The sequence below is a fragment of the Thalassophryne amazonica genome, chromosome 15, assembly GCF_902500255.1.
Source record: "Thalassophryne amazonica chromosome 15, fThaAma1.1, whole genome shotgun sequence".
Lineage (NCBI taxonomy): Eukaryota > Metazoa > Chordata > Actinopteri > Batrachoidiformes > Batrachoididae > Thalassophryne > Thalassophryne amazonica.
In genome coordinates, this window is record NC_047117.1 from 94,913,828 (window position 1) to 94,935,283 (window position 21,456).

Here is a 21,456-nt window from a genome sequence, read left to right on the forward strand (position 1 = left end):
CTAGTACCTGCACTCTTTTACTATGAAGCCACACTGTTGTAACACGTGCAGAATGTGGCTTGGCATTGTCTTGCTGAAATAAGCAGGGACGTCCCTGAAAAAGACGTTGCTTGGATGGCAGCATGTGTTGCTCCAAAACCTGGATGTACCTTTCAGCATTGATGGTGCCATCACAGATGTGTAAGTTGTCCATGCCATGGGCACTAACACACCCCCATACCATCACAGATGCTGGCTTTTGAACGTTGCTCTGGTAACAATCTGGATGGTCTTTTTCCTCTTTTGTCCAGAGGACACGACGTCCATGATTTCCAAAAACAATTTGAAATGTGGACTCACCAGACTACAGCACACTTTTCCACTTGCTCCTTTGAGATGCTCCTTTTATACCCAGTCATGACACTCACCTGTTTCCAATTAGGTGTTCTTTGAACATTCATTAACTGTCCCAGCTTTTTTGAAACATGTTGCAGACATCCATTTCAAAATGAGCAAATATTTGCACAAAACAATAAAGTTTATCAGTTTGAACATTAAATATCTTGTCTTTGTGGTGTATTCAGTTGAATATAGGTTGAAGAGGATTTGAAAATCATTGGATTGTTTTTATTTACATTTTACACAACGTTCCAACTTCACTGGAATTGAGGTTGTAGGTCATGGGTTCGATTCCCACTTGTGTCCTTTCTGTGTGGAGTTTGTGTGTTCTCCCCGTGTCTGTGTGGTGCTTCGGCTTCCTCCCACATCCAAAGACACGCAGGTTCGATGGACTAGAGACTTTAAACTGTGACCCTGTAACAGACTGGTGTCCTGTTCAGTCTGTAAACCCCGCCTCACGCCTTATGACTGCTGGGATAGGCTCCGCCCCTGTGACCCTTAACTGGAGTAAGTGTTTGAAGATGAGTGAGTGAGGGTTTCTGTGAACGTTTGGTAGTTTTCTGGTTTTTCGTAGGGTCTCCTCATTCACATCCAGTTCAAACTGTTTCTCTCTGAAAAAAGTTATTTATTTGGGACTATTTGTCTTTTATTGTACAATTTTTCAGATTTTCTTTTATTGGATTCTCTGTTCTTTCATTTTTAACGTCAGGTTTCTGTTATTCCACATCGAGCTTTTGGATGACAAAACAAACACAGAAATTAATATTTTTAAAATCCGTTCAACAAAAAGTAGATTCAAGCACTGTTAAAGTCACAGATATAGGAAGTTAACGAGGACAAAGTGGCCAATCAAGAATCAACTGATGTGATTTGGCACAAATGTGCCGTTGGGTTTGAATGTATTTGGATGTTTTCTGTGTGAGCATCACATGATAATCATCTTTAATCTGACCCACAGCCTGGGTTTAGATTTTTTTTGGACGGGTCTCTTTGCTCCTGATGACATCATCAACAAACCTGCAAACAAAAAGTTATTTTGATGTGTGTTATGTTATTAACCTGCTGTGAAACTTTACATATTGGTTTTGTTTTTGTCAGTTTGTGATTCTGGCTGCAGTTAGATTTGAATTTATTGGTTTAGAATCACTTTGATATCAGCTTCCTGTTGGCGTGGCGTGGCGTGGCGTGGCGTAATCCTTGTGGACTTTTCTAAAGACATTTGTGTTGTTTGTATCAGGTCTGTTTGATAGAGGTTTTTCTGCATTTGTACCAAAAGTGGCTTAAACGACAGACGTTTAGTCGTGACGCGTGCAGCCCACGCGTGGCGTGGTGTCCTTCACCGTTTGATGACATCACTGCTGTGTGTGGCTGGAAGCTGCTGATTTTCATCCTTCTAAACAAGGTTTTGTTGCTTCATTTTTTACTGACCTTTGACCTGTTTTTAAATTGTTTTCATGAACTTTTATTTTTCCTGTTTTATATTTAATGTTCTTATTTGAAATGTTTTTATCTGTGATTGTAATTTGATATTGTATCTGCTGTTTATGAAGTGAAAAAAAAAATCTATTTTTGGTGTTACCTTTTTAAATGACATCCAAACGCCTCCAGGTTTTTGTTTTGTTTGTTTTGTTTTTTGTCATGTGATACATTTTTATTCAATTAAAATCTTCCTGACGTGAAATGTTCAGTTTTAACTTTAACTGTTTCTTCTTTTTCTAATCAAACATTTCAATTTAAAAAGAAAGAAAAAAAGACTGAAGTCAGGAAAAAAATGTAATAAAGCAAATGATTTAAAACTGAAATGATAAAATTAATGGTGCTGTGTGGCTTGTTTCTTGCTTAAAAAACAAACATGCATAGCATTATGGGTAAAAGATGGCACTGCTAGCGTTAGCGACGTTAATGAACTTGAAATGATGAAAACTGAATTAAGTTGGATGAAGCTAAAGGAAACCATTGTGACAAAGATGTTTTGAGATGTTTATCAATAATTCTTTAAAACTTCAAACTGATCCTGACAGGAACTGAGCGAACTTAAAACCTGTTTTTATTTTAAAATCTCTTTGAACATCGTTTTTTGATGAGAAAATTCCCATAATGCTTCACTGCCACTGTGTTGCCAAAAACATAAAAATCAACAATCTGAAGTTATAAATTTATATATCACGGACATGAACAAGTGAAGCTCGTCAGCATCTCACCATGTCATGTCATTTAGGCCCATCAGACTTTATTACAGTAAATACTGCTGGAGAGCATTAGCATGGCTAAAAATCTTCAGCTTTTGGGGGGCTTCACCCCACCAGACCCCCCAACTACAGCCCTCTTAACCCTCTGCCACTTTAAGCATTTTTATGTTGATGTCAATTCAGATTCTAATCCAATTACATTTTTTCCACAAATTTGATTGGTTAATCGTGTGAGTTTTCAGACCATAAACTATCACCTGGACGGTGGCAAAATATTAAGACTGTTTCACATCTGATGTGTTAGTCCGCGCCCTGACTGTGTTGCTGCCCAGGTGTCGCTAATGGCGCTGTCACCTGAGACCGACAGAAGCTAGTGCAACGACGATGATGCCGACATGCATGGATTTAATGGATTTAACTGGAATGATTGATGCAGCTGACGAGATGGAGAAATCTGTGATGGCTGCTCACAGAATTTGCAGTTTGGCATGAAGACACTGTTGCTATGGTAAGCTTCGATGAGCCAACCACACCCTCACAATGATTCACTGACCAAATTACTTACAGAAAAATAAACCATGCAAACAATGGAATTGAATGAATAACCCTGTTGTATCTGATGATTTGCAGATGTTCGTGCGTCATTGTGGTCATACATAGCCGTTTTACCATCTCCACTAATGCATCGCCAGTAAAACTTAATTTGCAACCATAAAATCCAACATGAACGGCCACAAATCATCAGACACAACAGGGTTATTCCCCAATTCTAACTTTTCAGATACTTCACAGTCGAGCTGCACAATGTGGCCAAATTAGCTGAATTTTCAGGTCATCTTTTTAAGAAAAACCACCTCTACACCACCTCACCAGGAAGTTGTATTTTATATTTTTAATTTATACCATGTTGTAGAGATTTGGCATCAGTTTGAGTTTAAGGAAGATCATTTTAGATGTTAGAAAACAGCTGTTTACTCACCAATATAATCAGGAGTCTGTAGTTCAGATGATCTGTTCAAATTCAAAACTGGCTCAAAAACTTTTCTTCTTCTACTAAAGTGGATTAGAACTTTTTTGTGGAACACAGCACCAACTCCTGTACAGGAGGGGCCGAGCAGTCGATATGTGTCACCGATTTCAAATGGCTCTTTTCAAACCAGACGTGGTGACATGACATGTCAATCATCTGGGTGGCACCTGGGGTGTCCAATCAGATTTCAGGGAAGTCCAGTGTAACCCAGCTCCACCCATACCAGGAAGTGTTTGACATTTGACATTTCCTGTTTCACTGTGGACTCAAAATTTGCACTTCCTGTTTGGGACTTCTTGTACCATGAGTGAGCTTCGCACCGCTTCACTCATATTAGTTTGAATTTGCTTCACTGAGCTGATGACATCATCAACACACACGTACAAATCTGCCCAGCGACAACATTTCGTCACTGTCAGATTTCTGTCTGCATCGTTAAAGTTACAATTTAGTGAACCTAGAGCTAGTTAGCAGTTAGCTAGCATAAATAGATGTTTGTCAATATTTTTGGTTTTCAGCAGGCGACGTCTTCAATGACACTGAACATCATGGCAGACAGTGAAGCATGATGGCAACGTAGACTCTGGACACGGGTGATATCGAGCTGAAATCTCTGCTCCGTGTGTTTCAGAACCCGTAAGTGTTTACCGCGTCAGTGATGATGTCATCAGTCTGAGGTTTAATTCAGTTTATTTCTAACTGAGGATCTGGTTGGTGGTTCTTCTTCACGTTTGTCAGCTCAGATGTTCCGTGTCTTGGTTCTACACTTGAGTCCATAAAAAGTGCTGTGCAAAAGTCTTAGGCAGCATAGATTGTGGTTCCAGGATTAACGGTGATCTTTAGCCAGTGTTTAAAATGCACAAATAAATTCAAACCTTCTGTTTGCAGATTATCATCAACATCATCAATTTTATTTATATAGCGCCAAATCACAACAAACAGTTGCCCCAAGGCGCTTTATATTGTAAGGCAAAAGCCATACAATAATTACAGAAAAACCCCAACGTTCAAAACGACCCCCCTGTGAGCAAGCACTTGGCTACAGTGGGAAGCAAAAACTCCCTTTTAACAGGAAGAAACCTCCAGCAGAACCAGGCTCAGGGAGGGGCAGTCTTCTGCTGGGACTGGTTGGGGCTGAGGGAGAGAACCAGGAAAAAGACATGCTGTGGAAGAGAGCAGAGATCAATCACTAATGATTAAATGCAGAGTGGTGCATACAGAGCAAAAAGAGAAAGAAACACTCAGTGCATCATGGGAACCCCCCAGCAGTCTAAGTCTATAGCAGCATAACTAAGGGATGGTTCAGGGTCACCTGATCCAGCCCTAACTATAAGCTTTAGCAAAAAGGAAAGTTTTAAGCCTAATCTTAAAAGTAGAGAGGGTGTCTGTCTCCCTGATCTGAATTGGGAGCTGGTTCCACAGGAGAGGAGCCTGAAAGCTGAAGGCTCTGCCTCCCATTCTACTCTTACAAACCCTAGGAACTACAAGTAAGCCTGCAGTCTGACAGCGAAGCGCTCTATTGGGGTGATATGGTACTACGAGGTCCCTAAGATAAGATGGGACCTGATTATTCAAAACCTTATAAGTAAGAAGAAGAATTTTAAATTCTATTCTAGAATTAACAGCAGATTTATTTTAGGACCGTTTTTTTCAACGGTCGTGGTTTAGATCAGACCTGAAGGTATGTCGGGGGGGAAGCCGTTATTTAACTGGGTAGGTTCAGTAGAGGTCAGAGGTCAAGGTTGTGTTTCCAGCCCACAGTAAAATGTCAGAAGATGTTCAGATGTTTTCCTCTGTATACCTGATGCTGTAAAATGTGGGCGTGGCTTCACTGCACCCTGAACTATTCCTGATTTTCCCTTTTGATCACAAAAAAAACATGACCTCAAATACGGAAGCACTTTGCTTTCATTCATTCATTCATTCATCTTCTACCGCTTAGTCCAATTAAGGGTCGCGGGGGGCTGGAGGCCTATCCCAGCAGTCATAGAGCATGAGGCGGGGTACACCCAGGACAGGACGCCAGTCTGTTGCAGGGCCACAAACAGACAAAAAGAAACACAGACACACCTACGGACAATTTAAAGACTCCAATCCACCGAACCTGCATGTCTTTGAATGTGGGAGGAGAACCAGAGGCACCCGGAGGAAACCCACGCAAACACGGGGAGAACATGCAAACTCCACACAGAAAGACCACGGGAATTGAACCCACGACCTTCTCGCTGTGAGGCAACAGTGCTAACCACTAAGTCACCGTGCCGCCCCACTTTGCTTTCACTGGATCAAAACAATTAGACACCTTAAAAAAAATGTGCGTCCTTCCACTGGCTTTCCTGTCCGTGTGAGGTCAGATTTTAAAGTTTTGTTACTGACAAACAAAATCCTTCATGGACTAGCGCCTCTCTATCGGCTGATCTATGAAACATTATATACTGACTCATCTTCTGTGGTCCAAAGGTTAAAAAGAAGTCAGCAGGTCACAGAGCCATCTCTCACTGTGCACCTGTTCTGTGGAACAATCTGCCTGTGGAGGTAAAACAGTTGGATCCTCTGCAGTCGTTCAAATCCAGATTAAAGAATTGTGTCTTCTCTCTTTCATACAGTGTGACTAACATTTTAGTGTTGTCCTGAACTGGTATTTCCCCTCCATCCTAACGTTGTTAGTCGTAATGGAGCAGGGTCTCAGCCTCATCATATCTAAACTCTGGCTGATTCATGAAGCTGCTGGTGACCACGTTAGCGTCCTGCCTGCGGTCAGTTATTTTAGTGTCAGTGAGTTGTTCCTTCCAGCTGATTTCTGCACTTGTCGCTTTGTTTGAGGCGCCGTCAAAGACGGACGAACATCACTGCTATCTGTTGATTGATCTCTGACCCTCAAAATAAACAAAAAGTTTCTTTCTTTCTTTCTGCCACTGGGTGGCGGTAATGAGCTCTAGTTTGCAATTCGAGAAGAAATTCACAAGAACAATAAGACGTTATTATCGCTTGTTTCCGGTCAGATCTGGCAACACTGAAACTGAGTTCGATTCGGTTTCGATCTTTGAAGCTTCAAAGGTAACGACACCGAAAAGACACTAATCAACAAAACATCACACCGCTGCTTTTTTTCTTAGTGGGTTTGTTTCATTTTTTTTGTCTTTAATAATTATTAGCGTTTACGAAGTTGTAATCGTGCTAACGACAGCTAACGCGATAGCTAACTAGGCTACTAACATCATTATTAGTTACTTTCTCGACTGTATATAGTAAACAATTATGCATTTATCTTATGAAATGTCCTAATAGAATCTGGAATCATAGTACGGCTGCGTACGAAGGACATCTGCAAATTCATTTTGATTTCAACATACCCATTTTATTTCTTTATAGATCCATCTAAATATGCTTTTTAGTTATTTAAAATGAATCCGATCTGATTTTAAACCTATTAAAAGTAGTTTAAAAGTACTTTCAACCAGTTTGTCCTTCATATAGAAAAGTTTAATACAGACAGTTGTCCAGTTCCGGATCACCTTTTTAAAGTCCCCGCTATACGGACCATAATGCAGGCTGAATGTCCTTTATTGTTGTATTGTTGTATTTGGAGGTTATCTCGCTGAAAAACTCTGGATGGAGTAGCCCTTCTACTTAAAGTGTGAAGCCACATTATGTGTGGTACAAATATTTTCCAGAAATGGATCACTTTTGCCAGTTCCGGATCACGACACTCGTGTCACTTTGGGTTCATTCCTGGCATCTGGCTGGAGTCTTCTAATGCAGAATGATACACACTGTGCCCAAGAATGTGTTTTGAACACAAAATGTATGAAATTATACTTATTAAATGAGAATTTACATAGTTTTGAAAGGCACCGTTATACGTTTTTACGAGCAAAAAATGAAGTGTGGAGGTGAGATTTCTCCCGAATTAAAAAGTAAAAGCCCCCACATTCATGCCCATTTGTGATGTTGAGATGAGCCCCAAAGTCCACATGACTCACAAGTACAGACACGAGGCTGCTGCTTCAGTGATCCACAACCGGCACATTTTCACGTCGGAGATAAACAGCACGACTTAACACACTGACATTTTCTACCCAAGTAAGTAAGTATTTTCCCACTCTAGAGCCAAAAACACCCGAACGGCTAACTCACCTTTGTTACGTTTTAGAGATCGTTACTTTCAAACTTACAGGAATGAGTGAGTCAGAAAAGCGTGCACACCGCAGACACCGGGATGTTTGGATTCCTCTGCTGATCACAAGGACGGCTGGATCCGATCGAGCTTGTGGTCGTTTGTAGACAAAACATCAGTCTTCCATTGGTACCAAGTATTAGCTTATTCACGCTGATTACAAGAAATGACAGCGCAAATACTACAGCAGTGATCTGGAAACTGGCAATTGATCCGGAACTGGGCAAGTGACTGTATCAGATGACCTGGATGTGGTTCAAACCATCTTAAAACCAGATTATATACCCAGTTTATAACTAAATCATGGATGTGAAGTATTTTACTTTATGGTTTACTTGTTTTTAATCTGATCAGTGTAGTTATTTTTGCTGACTAGTTGTTTTGTGTTTAGTACCATGTGAATCACCATCTCTGTCTTTATGATCCCGTTAGACTTTGGATGGAGGACTACGACTCATATTGTGCAGCTTCGTCTGTCAGGAGGGACGACGCATCAGGACGACAACTACAAACCTCCTGCAGTGTCACTCATCTGTTTCCACGGCAAAGCCATCCTCCCTCCTCTGGTACGAACCGCGCAGTCAACGGTGCGAACACAGTTTGACTTTCATGGTGATGAGGATTATGGTAATGACATGTGCAGGTTTTATTAAGGAGGACAGAATCCTGGCTTTGTTATACATGGTGACTTGCCTTGGAGGGATTTTGACAAAACTTTATGAAGAAGTGGTCCTTGAATCTGGGAATGTTGGAATGAATTTTGGTGGCGATACAGATATTTTCTTTAACATACAGGTTAATGACATCACATTGACTGTGGAACTCCTGCTGAGGGAGTTGATTTTTGGGGCCGTGTATGAGTGTGGCTCTGAGAGTGGCCCTGTTACTGCGTGTAACCTGATGTGAGGTCTAGTTTTATGAAGTCAGTGTGCTGAGATCAGTTGGTTCAGTTTTGTTTATACACACCCACAATATCTATATATTAAAAAAACAATGTGGTGTGTGTGTATATGTATATATATATTATATTATATATATGTGTATATATATATACATATATACTCAACAAAAATATAAACGCAAACACTTTTGGTTTTGCTCCCATTTTGTATGAGATGAACTCAAAGATCTAAAACTTTTTCCACATACACAATAATCACCATTTCCCTCAAATATTGTTCACAAAACCAGTCTAAATCTGTGATAGTGAGCACTTCTCCTTGCTGAGATAATCCATCCCACCTCACAGGTGTGCATATCAAGATGCTGATTAGACACCATGATTAGTGCACAGGTGTGCCTTAGACTGTCGTCCTCATCAGGGTCTCGACCTGACTCCAGTTCGTCGTCGTAACCGACTTGAGTGGGCAAATGCTCACATTCGCTGGCATTTGGCACATTGGAGAGGTGTTCTCTTCACGGCTGAATCCTGGTTCACACTGTCCAGGACAGATGGCCAGACAGCGTGTGTGGCGTTGTGTGGGTGAGCGGTTTTCTGATGTCAATGTTGTGGATCGAGTGTCCAATGGTGGCGGTGGGGTTATGGTATGGGCAGGCGTCTGTTATGGACGAAGAACACAGGTGCATTTATTGATTTCATTATTGACTGCACAGAGATACCGTGACGAGATCCTGAGGCCCATTGTTGTGCCATACATCCAAGAACATCACCTCATGTTGCAGCAGGATAATGCACAGCCCCATGTTGCAAGGATCTGTACACAATTCTTGGAAGCTGAAAATGTCCCAGTTCTTGCATGGCCGGCATACTCACCGGACATGTCACCCATTGAGCATGTTTGGGATGCTCTGGACCGGCGTATACGAGCATGTACCAGTTCCTGCCAATATCCAGCAACTTCGCACAGCCATTGAAGAGGAGTGGACCAACATTCCACAGGCCACAATTGACAACCTGATCAACTCTATGCAAAGGAGATGTGTTGCACTGCATGAGGCAAATGGTGGTCACACCAGATACTGACTGGTATCCCCCCCCCAATAAAACAAAACTGCACCTTTCAGAGTGGCCTTTTATTGTGGGCAGTCTAAGGCACACCTGTGCAAATCATGGTGTCTAATCAGCATCTTGGTATGGCACACCTGTGAGGTGGGATGGATTATCTCAGCAAAGGAGAAGTGCTCACTATCACAGATTTAGACTGGTTTGTGAACAATATTTGAGGGAAATGGTGATATTGTGTATTTGGAAAAAGTTTTAGATCTTTGAGTTCATCTCATACAAAATGGGAGCAAAACCAAAGTGTTGCGTTTATATTTTTGTTGAGTGTATACATACATACATACATACAGGCATGCATAACTGGTACTCGTGGTGCTTGTGCGTGCTAAAAATAAATGATGCGCTGGAGAAATGCAACAGAAGTGCTTGCATAAGAGGAAAGCAATGACAGATTGTAGTAAAAGTGTTTCCCTCTACTGTGCATCAATGATGTTTAGCACACATGAGTACCAGTTACGTGCACCCCTGTGTGTTGTGTGTGTATGTTATATGTGTGTGTGTGTGTATGTATATATGTATGTGTGTGTGTGTGTGGGTGTGTGTGTGTGTGTGTGTGTGTATATATATAAATATATATATATATATACAGGTCTGGAGACTGGCCAGGCCACTCCAGGACCTTGAAATGCTTCTTACAGAGCCCCTCCTTAGTTGCCCTGGCTGTGTGTTTGGGGTCGTTGTCATGCTGGAAGACCCAGCCATGACCCATCTTCAATGCTCTTACTGAGGGAAGGAGGTTGTTTGCCACAATCTCGCAATACATGACCCCACCCATCCTCCCTTCAATACGGTGCAGTCGTCCTGTCCCCTTTGCAGAAGAGCACCCCCAGAGTATGATGTTTCCACCCCCATGCTTCACGGTTGGGATGGTTTCTTGGGGTTGTTCTCATCCTCTAAACATGGTAAGTGGAGTTACTTCCAAAAAGCTCTATTCTGGTCTCATCTGACCACATGACCTTCTCCCATGCCTCCTCTGGATCATCCAGATGGTCACTGGTGAACCTCAAACGGGCCTGGACATGTGCTGGCTTGAGCAGGGGACCTTGCTGCCCTGCAGGATTTTAAACCATGACAGCATCATGTGTTACTAATGTAATCTTTGTGACTGTGGTCCCAGCTCTCTTCAGGTCATTGACCAGGTCCTCCTGTGTAGTTCTGAGCTTTCTCAGATCATCCTTACCCCACAAAGTGAGATCTTGCATGGAATCCCAGACCGAGGGAGATTGACAGTCATCTTGTGTTTCTTCCATTTTCTAATAAATAATCATAACAGTTGTTGTCTTCTACCAAGCTGCTTGCCTGTTGTCCTGTAGTCCATCCCAGCCTTGTGCAGGTCTACAGTTTTGTCCCTGGTGTCCTTAGACAGCTCTTTGGTCTTGGCTATGGTGGACAGGTTGGAGTGTGATTGACTGAGTGTGTGAACAGATGTCTTTTATAAAGGTAACAAGTTCAAACAGGTGCAATTAATACAGGTAAAGAGTGCAGAATAAGAGGGCTTCTTAAAGAAAAATTAACAGGTCTGTGAGAGACAGAATTCTTGCTGGTTGGTAGGTTTTCAAATATTTATTTCATGCAATAAAATGCAAATTAATTATTTAAAAATCATACAATGTGATTTTCTGGATTTTCTTTTTAGATTCTGTCTGTCACTGTTGAAGTGTACCTACGATAAAAATTACAGACCTCTACATTTTGTAGGTGGGAAAACCTGCAAAACTGACAGGGGGTCAAATACTTATTTTCACCACTGTATATGTGTGTGTTGTGGTGTGTGTGTTGTGTGTGTGTGTGTGTGTGTATATATATATATAATATATATATATATTATATATAAATATATATATATATATATATATATAATATAATGTGTGTGTGTGTGACTTTGATCACGGAGAAACTGGGGAGAGCTGACTGTACCATTTTGTATGTTTATGTGTTTTGGGTCACGGATTAACGCCATGAAAACAGGACAAATTTGACAGGACAAATATTTTTTGCAGAAATTAGGGATATTAGGTAACAACAGTTGATGTCGCTGATGACCAGAGATGCTCTGAACAACGGAAATATCTCAACTTTACAGCTGTAAAACATATCAACTAAATGTGCCAAATAATAAATACATTTATTCATTACACTTTCTATTTTTAAATTCCTGCACTTTCAGTTAAAATCATTATAGAAGCTTTGCATAATTTGCTACCACCTTTGAAAAATGTCAGCTACCTATTTTATAAACATGACCCACTCTAGAGCCCGTGGATCCCCACGGGCAACACGCGAGTTATTATTATTAAGACTCATCCATCTACTGTCCACCCTTTAATCAGGGCCATGTTGAAGTGGCAGCAGATTAGATAAAGTTGTCCATCTGTCACTGTCCATAGTGGCGTCCTCTAAACAGGATGAGACATGTGAAGTGTTGTGGGTTGATCCCAGTTACTGCAGCAGATTACTTTCTGTGGGAGTTTGGCAGTCTGGGGCATTGATCTCTAGTTGAGTTCTCTGAGACAAACTGGCATCATGACACCAAAACAGGAAATCGGAGGACTGCACAGAACTTTAGAACCATCAGAGAATTTTTATCCTCCGAGATTGAAATATGGGGGGGGGGGGGGGGGGTTATAGGCAGCAATCAGCATGACCGTCCTCCGTCTGTCCGTTTATGCTTGTTAGTGCAATATCTCAAGAATCAGTTGAGAAGTTTGATTCATATTTAGTATAAGTGTGTACTTGGATGATCCCCTGACACTTTGCATTACTGATTTGTGGGACCGGTGGACATGTCCTCTCCTCATGTCTCTTGTTTGTTTGGTCGAGGTTTGCTAAGCCACCCATCAATGCCCCCTGCCTGTGGTCTGATGTGTTGACTGCCATGGTACAGGTGGTCAGTTTGTCTTCTGTTTCTTTCTGATCTTACAAGCTGTTAGAAAAAGGCAGAGAGGAGATGCAGAGACACCGACTTGCAGCAAAGAAATCTACTGTCCTCAGGAAGTGGAAGGATGATCCAAGAATGACCCACGTCCAGACCATGCTCCAGAGTGTCCAGGCCAGTTTAGTCCTAACCTTCCCTCATAGTCTTGTTTTACACAGGATTTAAGTGCTGACATTTTTATTTTATATATATATATATATATCAGGCCTCATATCATGATACAAAACTGGAAACTCTAAAGCGAGTGAAAATATAAACGGGGTGTACATAACTGGTACTCATGGTGCTTGTGCCTGCTAAAAATAAATGATGCGCAGCAGAAAATACAAGGGAAGCACTTCATAAGAGGAAAGCAATGACAGATTATAGGAAAAGTGTTTCCCTCTGTTGTGCATCAATGATGTTTCGCACACACGCGCACCATGAGTACCAGTTATGTGCACCCCTGAATATAAACCCCAGAAACAGGCCAAAGAAAAAGTAAAATTAATGATTAAAAATGTACAGCGAGAGACAGTTTGAATGTGTTTAGAAAAAGACATCCTCAAAAGGTGAAAGTGCACAAAGGAGAATCGTGATGGAACCCACCAAGCCACCATGGCCACTCTGAAGGAGTTGTTGGCTTCAGCTGCTGTAATGAGTGAGAGGAAAGTGGGACGGACTCTGTACTCTGGTCTATTCCTGGTTCTGTCACAGGTTGTCTTTAGTCAGATTGTGAGGGACCTGTCCTCCTTCTCTGATGGTGTGATTTTCTTTTACCTGCAGGTGAGGACGGTGCAGCCATTGGAGGAGTTGCTTCAGGAGTCAAAATTGTCTCCTCAAAGCTGCGTCAACAAACAGAGTGACGTTTGTCTCCGAACACAGGACGGTCCACCGCTAACGTCTGACTTTGCTAATGAAAACAACAGCCACTCTTTTCTGGCCTCCATGTGTTGTGGTTTGGGGACATCTGTCACATTTCAGCAAAAATGTCTTCGTGAGGACAACGAGGAGTCACGGCCGTCCTCCGGTTACTTCACCTACAGCCAGAAAAACAGTTTCTCCGGAAGGTCTGACACTCCGCACCAGAGCCGTGAAACTGAGAATGCGAGCGACTTTTTTCTTCACACCACCGCCAGCACCGTTATCAGGGTCCCACAGATCATCACCCACCTGCCGGTAGACGGAGAAGCGTTAGAGGACTCATCCTCTTCAAGTGACTCACAAAAACTAATTCTCCTGAAGGACTCGCCTTCCTGCGCTCAGGGGTCAGAGGGCGAGTCTGAAAGCTGCCACCCGGACAGTTTGGAGGGTGAAAATGACGCTGCCTCCTCTGAAGCTTTGGCTCAGGATTGTGATGGAAACCGTGTGAGTGCATCAGACAGTCTAGAGTTTATGTCCACATTAAGCACCTGTAACTCTTCACCACCATCGAGCCAGACTCGACAGGACCTGGGACGGACTGAGCCAGCGCATGTCCAGCTGGAGGAGCTCATCGTCTCAGCCTCCAGGCTTTGCTGAGGAAGTCTCAGGCGTACCGACGGAGCCAGCGTGTCCTTAGAAACCAAGCCAAGCAGATGAAGTCCCAGGAGATGACCCAGGACCAGCAGGGAGACGAGGGAGTGGAGCAGAGCCTGTCTGATAAGGAAAACAATGGGTTCCCCCGCCAGGAGGTGCTAACTGCAGGGGGAAGGAAAAGGAGATCTCATATGCTTTGGGAAAAAGACAGGATTTCTCAGAGAGTGGAAGTCCTGTTCAAAGAGCTCAGCATCGGGAAGACGGCATCTGAAAGCACCCGGGTCTCGACCAGGATGCTGAGTGGTGAAGAAACAGTGACCAGAAAGAATAAGCTGAACTCTATCCCCCACATCACACCAAAGCCCAAACATGTCTCTGCTTTGCTACAGCTGCCGCTCAGGTTAGCAGAAATCTCCAGGGTCCAGACAGCAGACCAGAACCATCCAGGACCATTTTTAAAGGACCGAAGAAACATCTGTCTGTTCCTGCCTCAAAACTCTGCAGGAGTCCACCTCAGTGGAGGAGCCAAGGTGCCACCAAAGACAGACGAGGTGCTGACAGAACCAACACTCCAAAGACGAAGGTTCTGCTTGGCACCAGTCTGGGTGCAGACCGAATGGTCCAAGCTGTGAGGTACCACTACCGGCCACCAGCTGTTCTTTCAACGCTCACTAATGTGGGTGAAGGTGGCATGTCAGACGTGTTGGTGACGCATTCCCAGAACATGGATCACCTGGAGTCCAGCCTGTCTGGACTGAAAGTCGTCCTCTCTGATCTGCAGTCCAAGCTGGCAGAAGACATCAAGCCCGGCGGCCTGCTCGCCACTGGACACATAAAGAAAGGAGACTTACAGGATGACACGCTGAGAGAGTTCCCCAGAGGAGAAGACACAGAACCAGAACCAAGTCTCAGTCTCTGTGGTTTAGGAACCAAAGCAGTCAAAACACAGGAAAGCTCTGGAACTAACCCACTGTCAAGAAGTCACATGATGCATCATATCCCATCAGACGGCAGCTCAGCGCTGACACATAGCTGCACTCTGCCCGAGGAAACCAGCATGCACACGCCAACACACGGTTCCACCGTCAACCCATCGCTCAACCAGTTATACGACATCAACGCGCCGGCTGGGCTGTGGTTCCTTCAAGGCTCAGAATCTCTCCTAACTTCAAAGCATCTGACCCCAGAGGACGGGGCTGAAGGTCACCGTGGAGTGGACAAGGTCACACGGAGGCTGCTGATGCCCACGGCCGAGCACACACAAGAAGAACGTGAAGGTACGCATGGAGGAGCAGAATCAGGGTTCAGGCTCGACCCCGGCACCACCAGAGGTAAGACTCTCACGCTTGTCAGTAACATTCACTGTTCAGACGTGCATCAGTATGGAACCAATCAGTGGTTCCTGATCCTGATTCTCTGGACTCCAAGTACTGCAGGTTTTCCATTTGTGCCTGATGTCTCAGGCAGTCAGCTGACTGGCTGAACTCAACTGCGAGAAATGGAAAATGTACAGTATTTTGGGGCTCTTGGACCGGGACTGGGCACGTCTGAGTTAAAGCACTGATCAGCTGATAGCAGGACAAAGACACAAAGATGATCAAAGAGGATGTAAGACAGCAGTAGGACTGAGTGACAGGCATTATGTTTGTGGGCGTGTGTGTTGTGTGTGTCTGCCTGACACTGACCTATTTGACTGCAGCGTGCTCGTATGAAGGTCGTGGAGCTCAGGGATGAGATGCTCGGAGTCCTACACGATGTCCGGCATGTTCAGGTGAGACAGACACCAGACACTCACTCGCTCATCTTCAACCACTTATCAGTGATCAGTTCGCAGGGGCAACAGCACCAGCAGGGGACCCCAGACTTCCCTTTCCCGGGCCACATTGACCACCTCTGACTGGTGGATCCGAGGCGTTCCCAGGCCAGTGTGGAGATATAATCTCTCCACCTAGTCCTGGGTCTTCCCGGGGTCTCCTCCCAGATGGATGTGCCTGGAACACCTCGCTAGGGAGGCACCCAGGAGGGCATCCTTACCAGATGCCCGAACCACCTCAGCTGGCTCCTTTCAATGCGAAGGAGTAGCGACTCTACTCCGAGCTCCCCACGGATGACTGAATTTCTCACCCTATCTAAGGGAGACACCAGCCACCCTCCTGAGGAAGCCCATTTCGGCCACTTGTATCCACGATCTAGTTCTTTCGGCCAACCCAACCCTCTTGACCAGGGGTAGGCAACCTGTTCCAGAAAGAGCCATGAGGGTGCAGGTTTTCTTTGCAGCCACTGACTCCACCAGGTGATTTCACTGATTAACTGATTCCATCTGCTCAAAGTGACATTAATCAGTAAAATCACCTGGTGGAGTCAGTGGCTGCAAGAAAACCTGCACCCTCATGGCTCTTTCTGGAACAGGTTGCCTACCCCTGCTCTTGACCATAGGTGAGCGTAGAAACGAAGACTGACCAGTAGATCAAGAGCTTCACCTTTTGGCTCAGCTCCCTTTTCATCACAACAGTACGGTAGAGCGAATGCAACACCGCCCTTGCTGCACAAATTCTCTGGCCAATCTCATGCTCCACCATCCCCTCACTCATGAACAAGACCCCAAAGTACTTGAACGCCTTTACTTGGGGGAAGACCTCATTCCGTACCTGGAGTAGGCGATCCATCGGTTTCCTGCTGAGAAGAATGGCCTCAGATTTAGAGGTGCTGATCCTCATCCCAGCTGCTTCACACTCGGCTGTGAACTGATCCAGTGAGTGTTAGAGGTCACAGGCTGATGAAGACAACAGGACCACATCATCTGCAAAAAGCAGTAATGAGACCCTGAGCCCACCAAACCGGAAACCCTCCTCCCCGACTACGCCTCAATATCCTGTCCATGAATATCACAAACAGGACTGGTGACAAGGCACAGCCCTGGCGGAGGCCAGCCCCCACCAGAAAGGAGTCCGACTTACTGCCAAGCACCCAAACACAGCTCGCTTTGTGAGAGATTGGACGGCCCTGAGAAGGGACCCCCTCACTCCATACTCCCACAGCACCTCCCACAGTATCTCCCGGGTTAAAGGGTCATACACCTTCTTCAAGTCCACAAAACACATGTAGACTGGATGGGCATACTCCCAGGCCCCCTCCAGGATCCTTGGGAGAGTGCAGAGCTGGTTGGTTGTTCCATAACCAGGACAGAACCCGCATTGTTCCTCTTCAATCAGAGGTTCCACTATCGGCTGAACCCTCCTTTCCAGCACCCTGGAGTAGACTTTACCAGGGTTGGCTGAGTAGTGTGATGCCCCTGTAGGTGGCACACACTCTCTGGTCCCATTTTTTTTAAATATGGGGACTTCCACCCCAGTTTGCCACTCCTGAGGCACTGTCCCAGACCTCTACGCAATGTTAAAGAAACATCTCATCCAAGACAGCCCCTCCACACCCAGAGCCTTCAGCATTTCTGGACAGACCTCATCAACTCCCAGACACCAGATGTCCTGTTTCATCCACAAAACAGCTCAGCAGGTCCTCACAGCGGGTTGACTGTCTGTGTACCTCGTTTCACACTAATGTAGCATTAGCTGCTGTTAGGCTAATTGTGTGTTGATGTCTGACCCCTTTGTCCTCTGCAGGAACCAAATCCTTTAATGATCCTGAATTAGATGATGCTGATATTGTTTGAACATAAAAATGGATTCAGAGAAAACGTCTGAAGTGATGTTTGTCAGCAAACAACGTCCACGCTGACGATTTTGTTCTGCAGCTCTGACGTGCTGTTTGCATCACACTAGGGATGGGTATTGATAAGATTTTATCTATCGATTCCGCTTATTGATCTGATTCCTTATCGATTCCCTTATTGATCTCGTGTGAATTTTCTGTGTACTAAAAGTAGGCTTTACAGGTTTTCTATGTCAACAGCATTTTAAATTGGTCACTGGATCCTTGATCTCTGGACAGAAATAAAATCTGTAGTTTTTGTCAAAAGCATTTCCTTTCAGACATTTTGGCATGAATGTCTCTCCGTACCTCTGAGCTGAGCTCAGCCGGCTGCTGCACGTCAGCGCAGGACGTCTCATTTTTGGAGGAAAAAAAGGTTTTGATCGATTGGAGTTTGTTTGTATTACAACATTTGGAAAGAGGTGTCATTTGATTTAAACGGTGTTTCACTTTGAAATTATTAATTCCGACTGGACTCTATCCTTCTAACTTGACTCGACAGAAAGCCGCGCAGCGTTTGGAGCTGTGTGAACAGAATGGAGGACGATTCTCGTTTCTTTCTCCAACAAGACAGGAGTCCCAGTTAGTGACTTTAATCTGCACAAAGTGACTCACGATTGACATATTCAGGGATGAAAGTGGTGAAAAACAAAAAATACTGAAACCCAAAATTACCCCCAACACCATCTGCACGAAAATGTTTGAATTCTAGAAGCTCTGAAATACAATCTGGGACTATTCCAGACAATAAACTGCAGTGAGTGCAGCATCCATTTAGTGAGAAAAAAAAAACCAACTTTTCTTATTCAAATTCATTCCAGTAGTATTCTGCTCTTACTACATTGCAGCAGTTTTCTAGTTTGGCAGATAGTTCTGGAGGAAATCGCTGAAGAATTTAACAAATTGAAAATATGGTTTGACCGAAACAAACTGTCTTTAAACTTAAATAAAACAGGGATGAAGTGGAGGTGGAAGAGTCACTAGGTGTCACAGGAAACACTTTATTTCTATATGTATTTATTTGTGTTCACTATTAGTTGGTTTTATATTTTCTGTTGTTTTGTTTCATCAGGTTCTTTGTCTCTTTCTCTAAAATTGTAACTTATTAGTTATTATTGCTATATTGTTGTTGCTATTATTATTATGTGAATAAAATTTTTAAAAATTACAGTTTGACTCTTTTATGACAACGAATTCTGAGCCATTAATTATTACACAGAAAACAAATGCACACAAATGTGCTGAGATGCGAACAGCTTAATGCTAACTTTAACATTGAAAACGCCATAGACATGCTAATGCGTTAGCATCGGTCCCGTTTTTAAGTTATAAAATACATCAACTGTTTCAGAAGACCATAACAGGTCGGTTTAACATAAAAAGGTAAATAATACTCACAGACATATGCTCTTTGGGGTTTTAGTGGGGGAAAATTAAGATAAAGCAAAATAAAACAATGAATCAACAAACCAGCAGATCGAAGCACTGCTTCGATCTGTGAATCATGACTTCGATTGGTTCAAGATTCAAAGCAAAGCCACGCTGCAGAAACGGTTGATTACAGACCCGCTGCAGGGTCTGTAATCAGTGTAGAGAAATGATCATTTTCCTGACAAAACCCCCCAAAACAACGGCCACTCTGAAGGACTGATAAGGGAATTGCTAAGCAAAAATGTGATTGATGTCGGTGGATCGAATCATTTCTTAACGATACCCAAAAGGACCCGGTTCTCGATACCCATCCCTACACACACATGCAGATTTTACACCGTAAACGGACTTGGCCCTGCGTGACCCAACGTCTGTCTGACACTTTGTGTGTTCACTGAGTTCTGATGTCATGGGGCTGACCTTTGACCTGCATTGGTTGACTGCTTGTCTGGCTGTATTATTTTCTTGTGCCTCCTTCATTTCTTCCTTTTGCCTGTTTTCCGCTCCTGTCTGTTGTCTCTCATGTTTCGGCTTCGCTCCGACTCCTTTCGTCTGTCTCTGTCTGTTACGTGTCCTCCGCCTGCTGGGTGTCTGCTCGTTGGACACTAAATCACAGCGTCCCAGCAGCAGTATGTTGTAATTACTGCTCACATTTTCCAAACGATGCAAACAAAATTATGATGTTAAAACATTGTTTCGATGAGGAGACATACATGTGAGAGCACTCTCTGGAGTAATTGAAAACACCAGAATGACTGTTATGAAGCTCACTAACACATTATCTGTCCTCCAGCTCATCCTCAGGCTGATTTGATAAATGGTAAATGGACTGCATTTATATAGCGCTTATCCATCTCCATCAGATGCACAAAGCACTTTACAATTATGCCTCACATTCACAAATGAAAAAATATCGATTTGTTACAATGTTTCTGGACTCGAGTCACTCAGAGCAGGATGTTCCCAAAACCTGATCCATGTGAGGGAGCCACCAAACAGCTTGATTTATAAATTTTTCAATTCATATCAACCTTACCAACCCCCAGAGCAACAGTGGTAAGAAAAAACTCCCTGTGAAGAAGAAACCTCAAGCAGACCAGACTGAAAGGGGTGACCCTCTGCTTGGGCCATGATACAGACATAAATTACAGAACAATTCACAGAACAATTCATGGATGAACATACAAGAAATGCTATTGGCGCACAGGACAGGAGGATCACCAACACGAATACAACTCCCATCTCTGGATGGAGCTGCACCTTAAACAGAGAGAAAAAACAGAATCAGGCATCAGAAAGACAACAAATTACTGTATAATTTGTCATCATTAAACAACAAGAAAAACAGAGAACTACTAAGGTGATCCCCGGCCACTAGCCCTAAACTTCACTAACAGACCCAGAATTTAGACAAAGTTGAGGCCGCGACCCGCTCCAATTACTAATAAATGAATAAAAGAGTAAAAGTGTAAAACAAAACTGTACCAGTATGCTGCCATATGAAAGGGAAAATAAGTGCATCTTAAGTCTGGACTTGAAAGTCTCCACAGAATCTGATTGTTTTATGATGCAGGGAGATCATTCCACAGAACAGGGCACAATAAGAGAAAGCTCTGTGACCCACAGACTTCTTATTCACCTTAGGGACACAAAGTAGTCCTGCCACCCTGAGAACGTAAGCTCGGGCCGGTACGTAAGGTTTAATTAGGTCAGCTAGGTAGGGAGGTGCCAGTCCACTGAATAATTTTATAGGTTAGTAGCAGAACCTTAAAATCTGATCTCACTGGGACAGGAAGCCAGTGAAGAGACGCCAAAATGGGTGTAATGTGGTCAAACTTTCTGCTTCCTGTCAAAAGTCTGGTTGCCAGCATTTTTGAACCAATTGGAGACCCCTAATGCTAGACTGCAGTAAACCAGAAAATAGAACATTGCGTAGTCCAATCTAGAAGAGATAAATGCATGGATCAGGGTCTCAGCATCATTCATAGACAGGATGGGACGAAGTCTTCACTATATTTCACAGGTGGAAGAAACAGTCTTAGTAATATTTCTAATGTGGAGGTCAAAGGACAACGTAGGATCAAAAAT

The 21,456-nt window shown here is 43.5% G+C and overlaps 2 protein-coding genes across 2 annotated transcripts; both read left to right on the forward strand.

Moving 5' to 3' along the window:
- The first annotated feature begins 6,592 nt into the window (after positions 1–6,592).
- Positions 6,593–14,253, forward strand: LOC117527081. Its single transcript, XM_034189255.1, has 4 exons — positions 6,593–6,654; positions 8,207–8,340; positions 12,721–12,846; positions 13,498–14,253. The coding sequence occupies exons 3-4, from the start codon at positions 12,745–12,747 to the stop codon at positions 14,230–14,232; spliced, it is 837 nt and encodes a 278-aa protein (XP_034045146.1). The 5' UTR covers positions 6,593–6,654; positions 8,207–8,340; positions 12,721–12,744; the 3' UTR covers positions 14,233–14,253.
- A 50-nt stretch (positions 14,254–14,303) lies between these two features.
- Positions 14,304–15,963, forward strand: LOC117526690. Its single transcript, XM_034188742.1, has 3 exons — positions 14,304–14,532; positions 14,619–15,560; positions 15,929–15,963. Exons 1-3 carry the CDS (start codon positions 14,304–14,306, stop codon positions 15,961–15,963), a joined length of 1,206 nt encoding a protein of 401 aa, XP_034044633.1.
- The last annotated feature ends 5,493 nt before the right edge of the window (positions 15,964–21,456 follow it).

Bases quoted from the DNA above. Each gene is read 5' to 3' on its own strand.
- LOC117527081 (XM_034189255.1), top strand. From the start codon at position 12,745: ATGCAGAGACACCGACTTGCAGCAAAGAAATCTACTGTCCTCAGGAAG. The intron at 12,847-13,497 runs GCCAGTTTAGTC...TTTTACCTGCAG, and splicing joins CCATGCTCCAGAGTGTCCAG to GTGAGGACGGTGCAGCCATT.
- LOC117526690 (XM_034188742.1), top strand. From the start codon at position 14,304: ATGACCCAGGACCAGCAGGGAGACGAGGGAGTGGAGCAGAGCCTGTCT. The intron at 14,533-14,618 runs GTGAAGAAACAG...GCTTTGCTACAG, and splicing joins CTCGACCAGGATGCTGAGTG to CTGCCGCTCAGGTTAGCAGA. The intron at 15,561-15,928 runs GTAAGACTCTCA...ATTTGACTGCAG, and splicing joins CGACCCCGGCACCACCAGAG to CGTGCTCGTATGAAGGTCGT.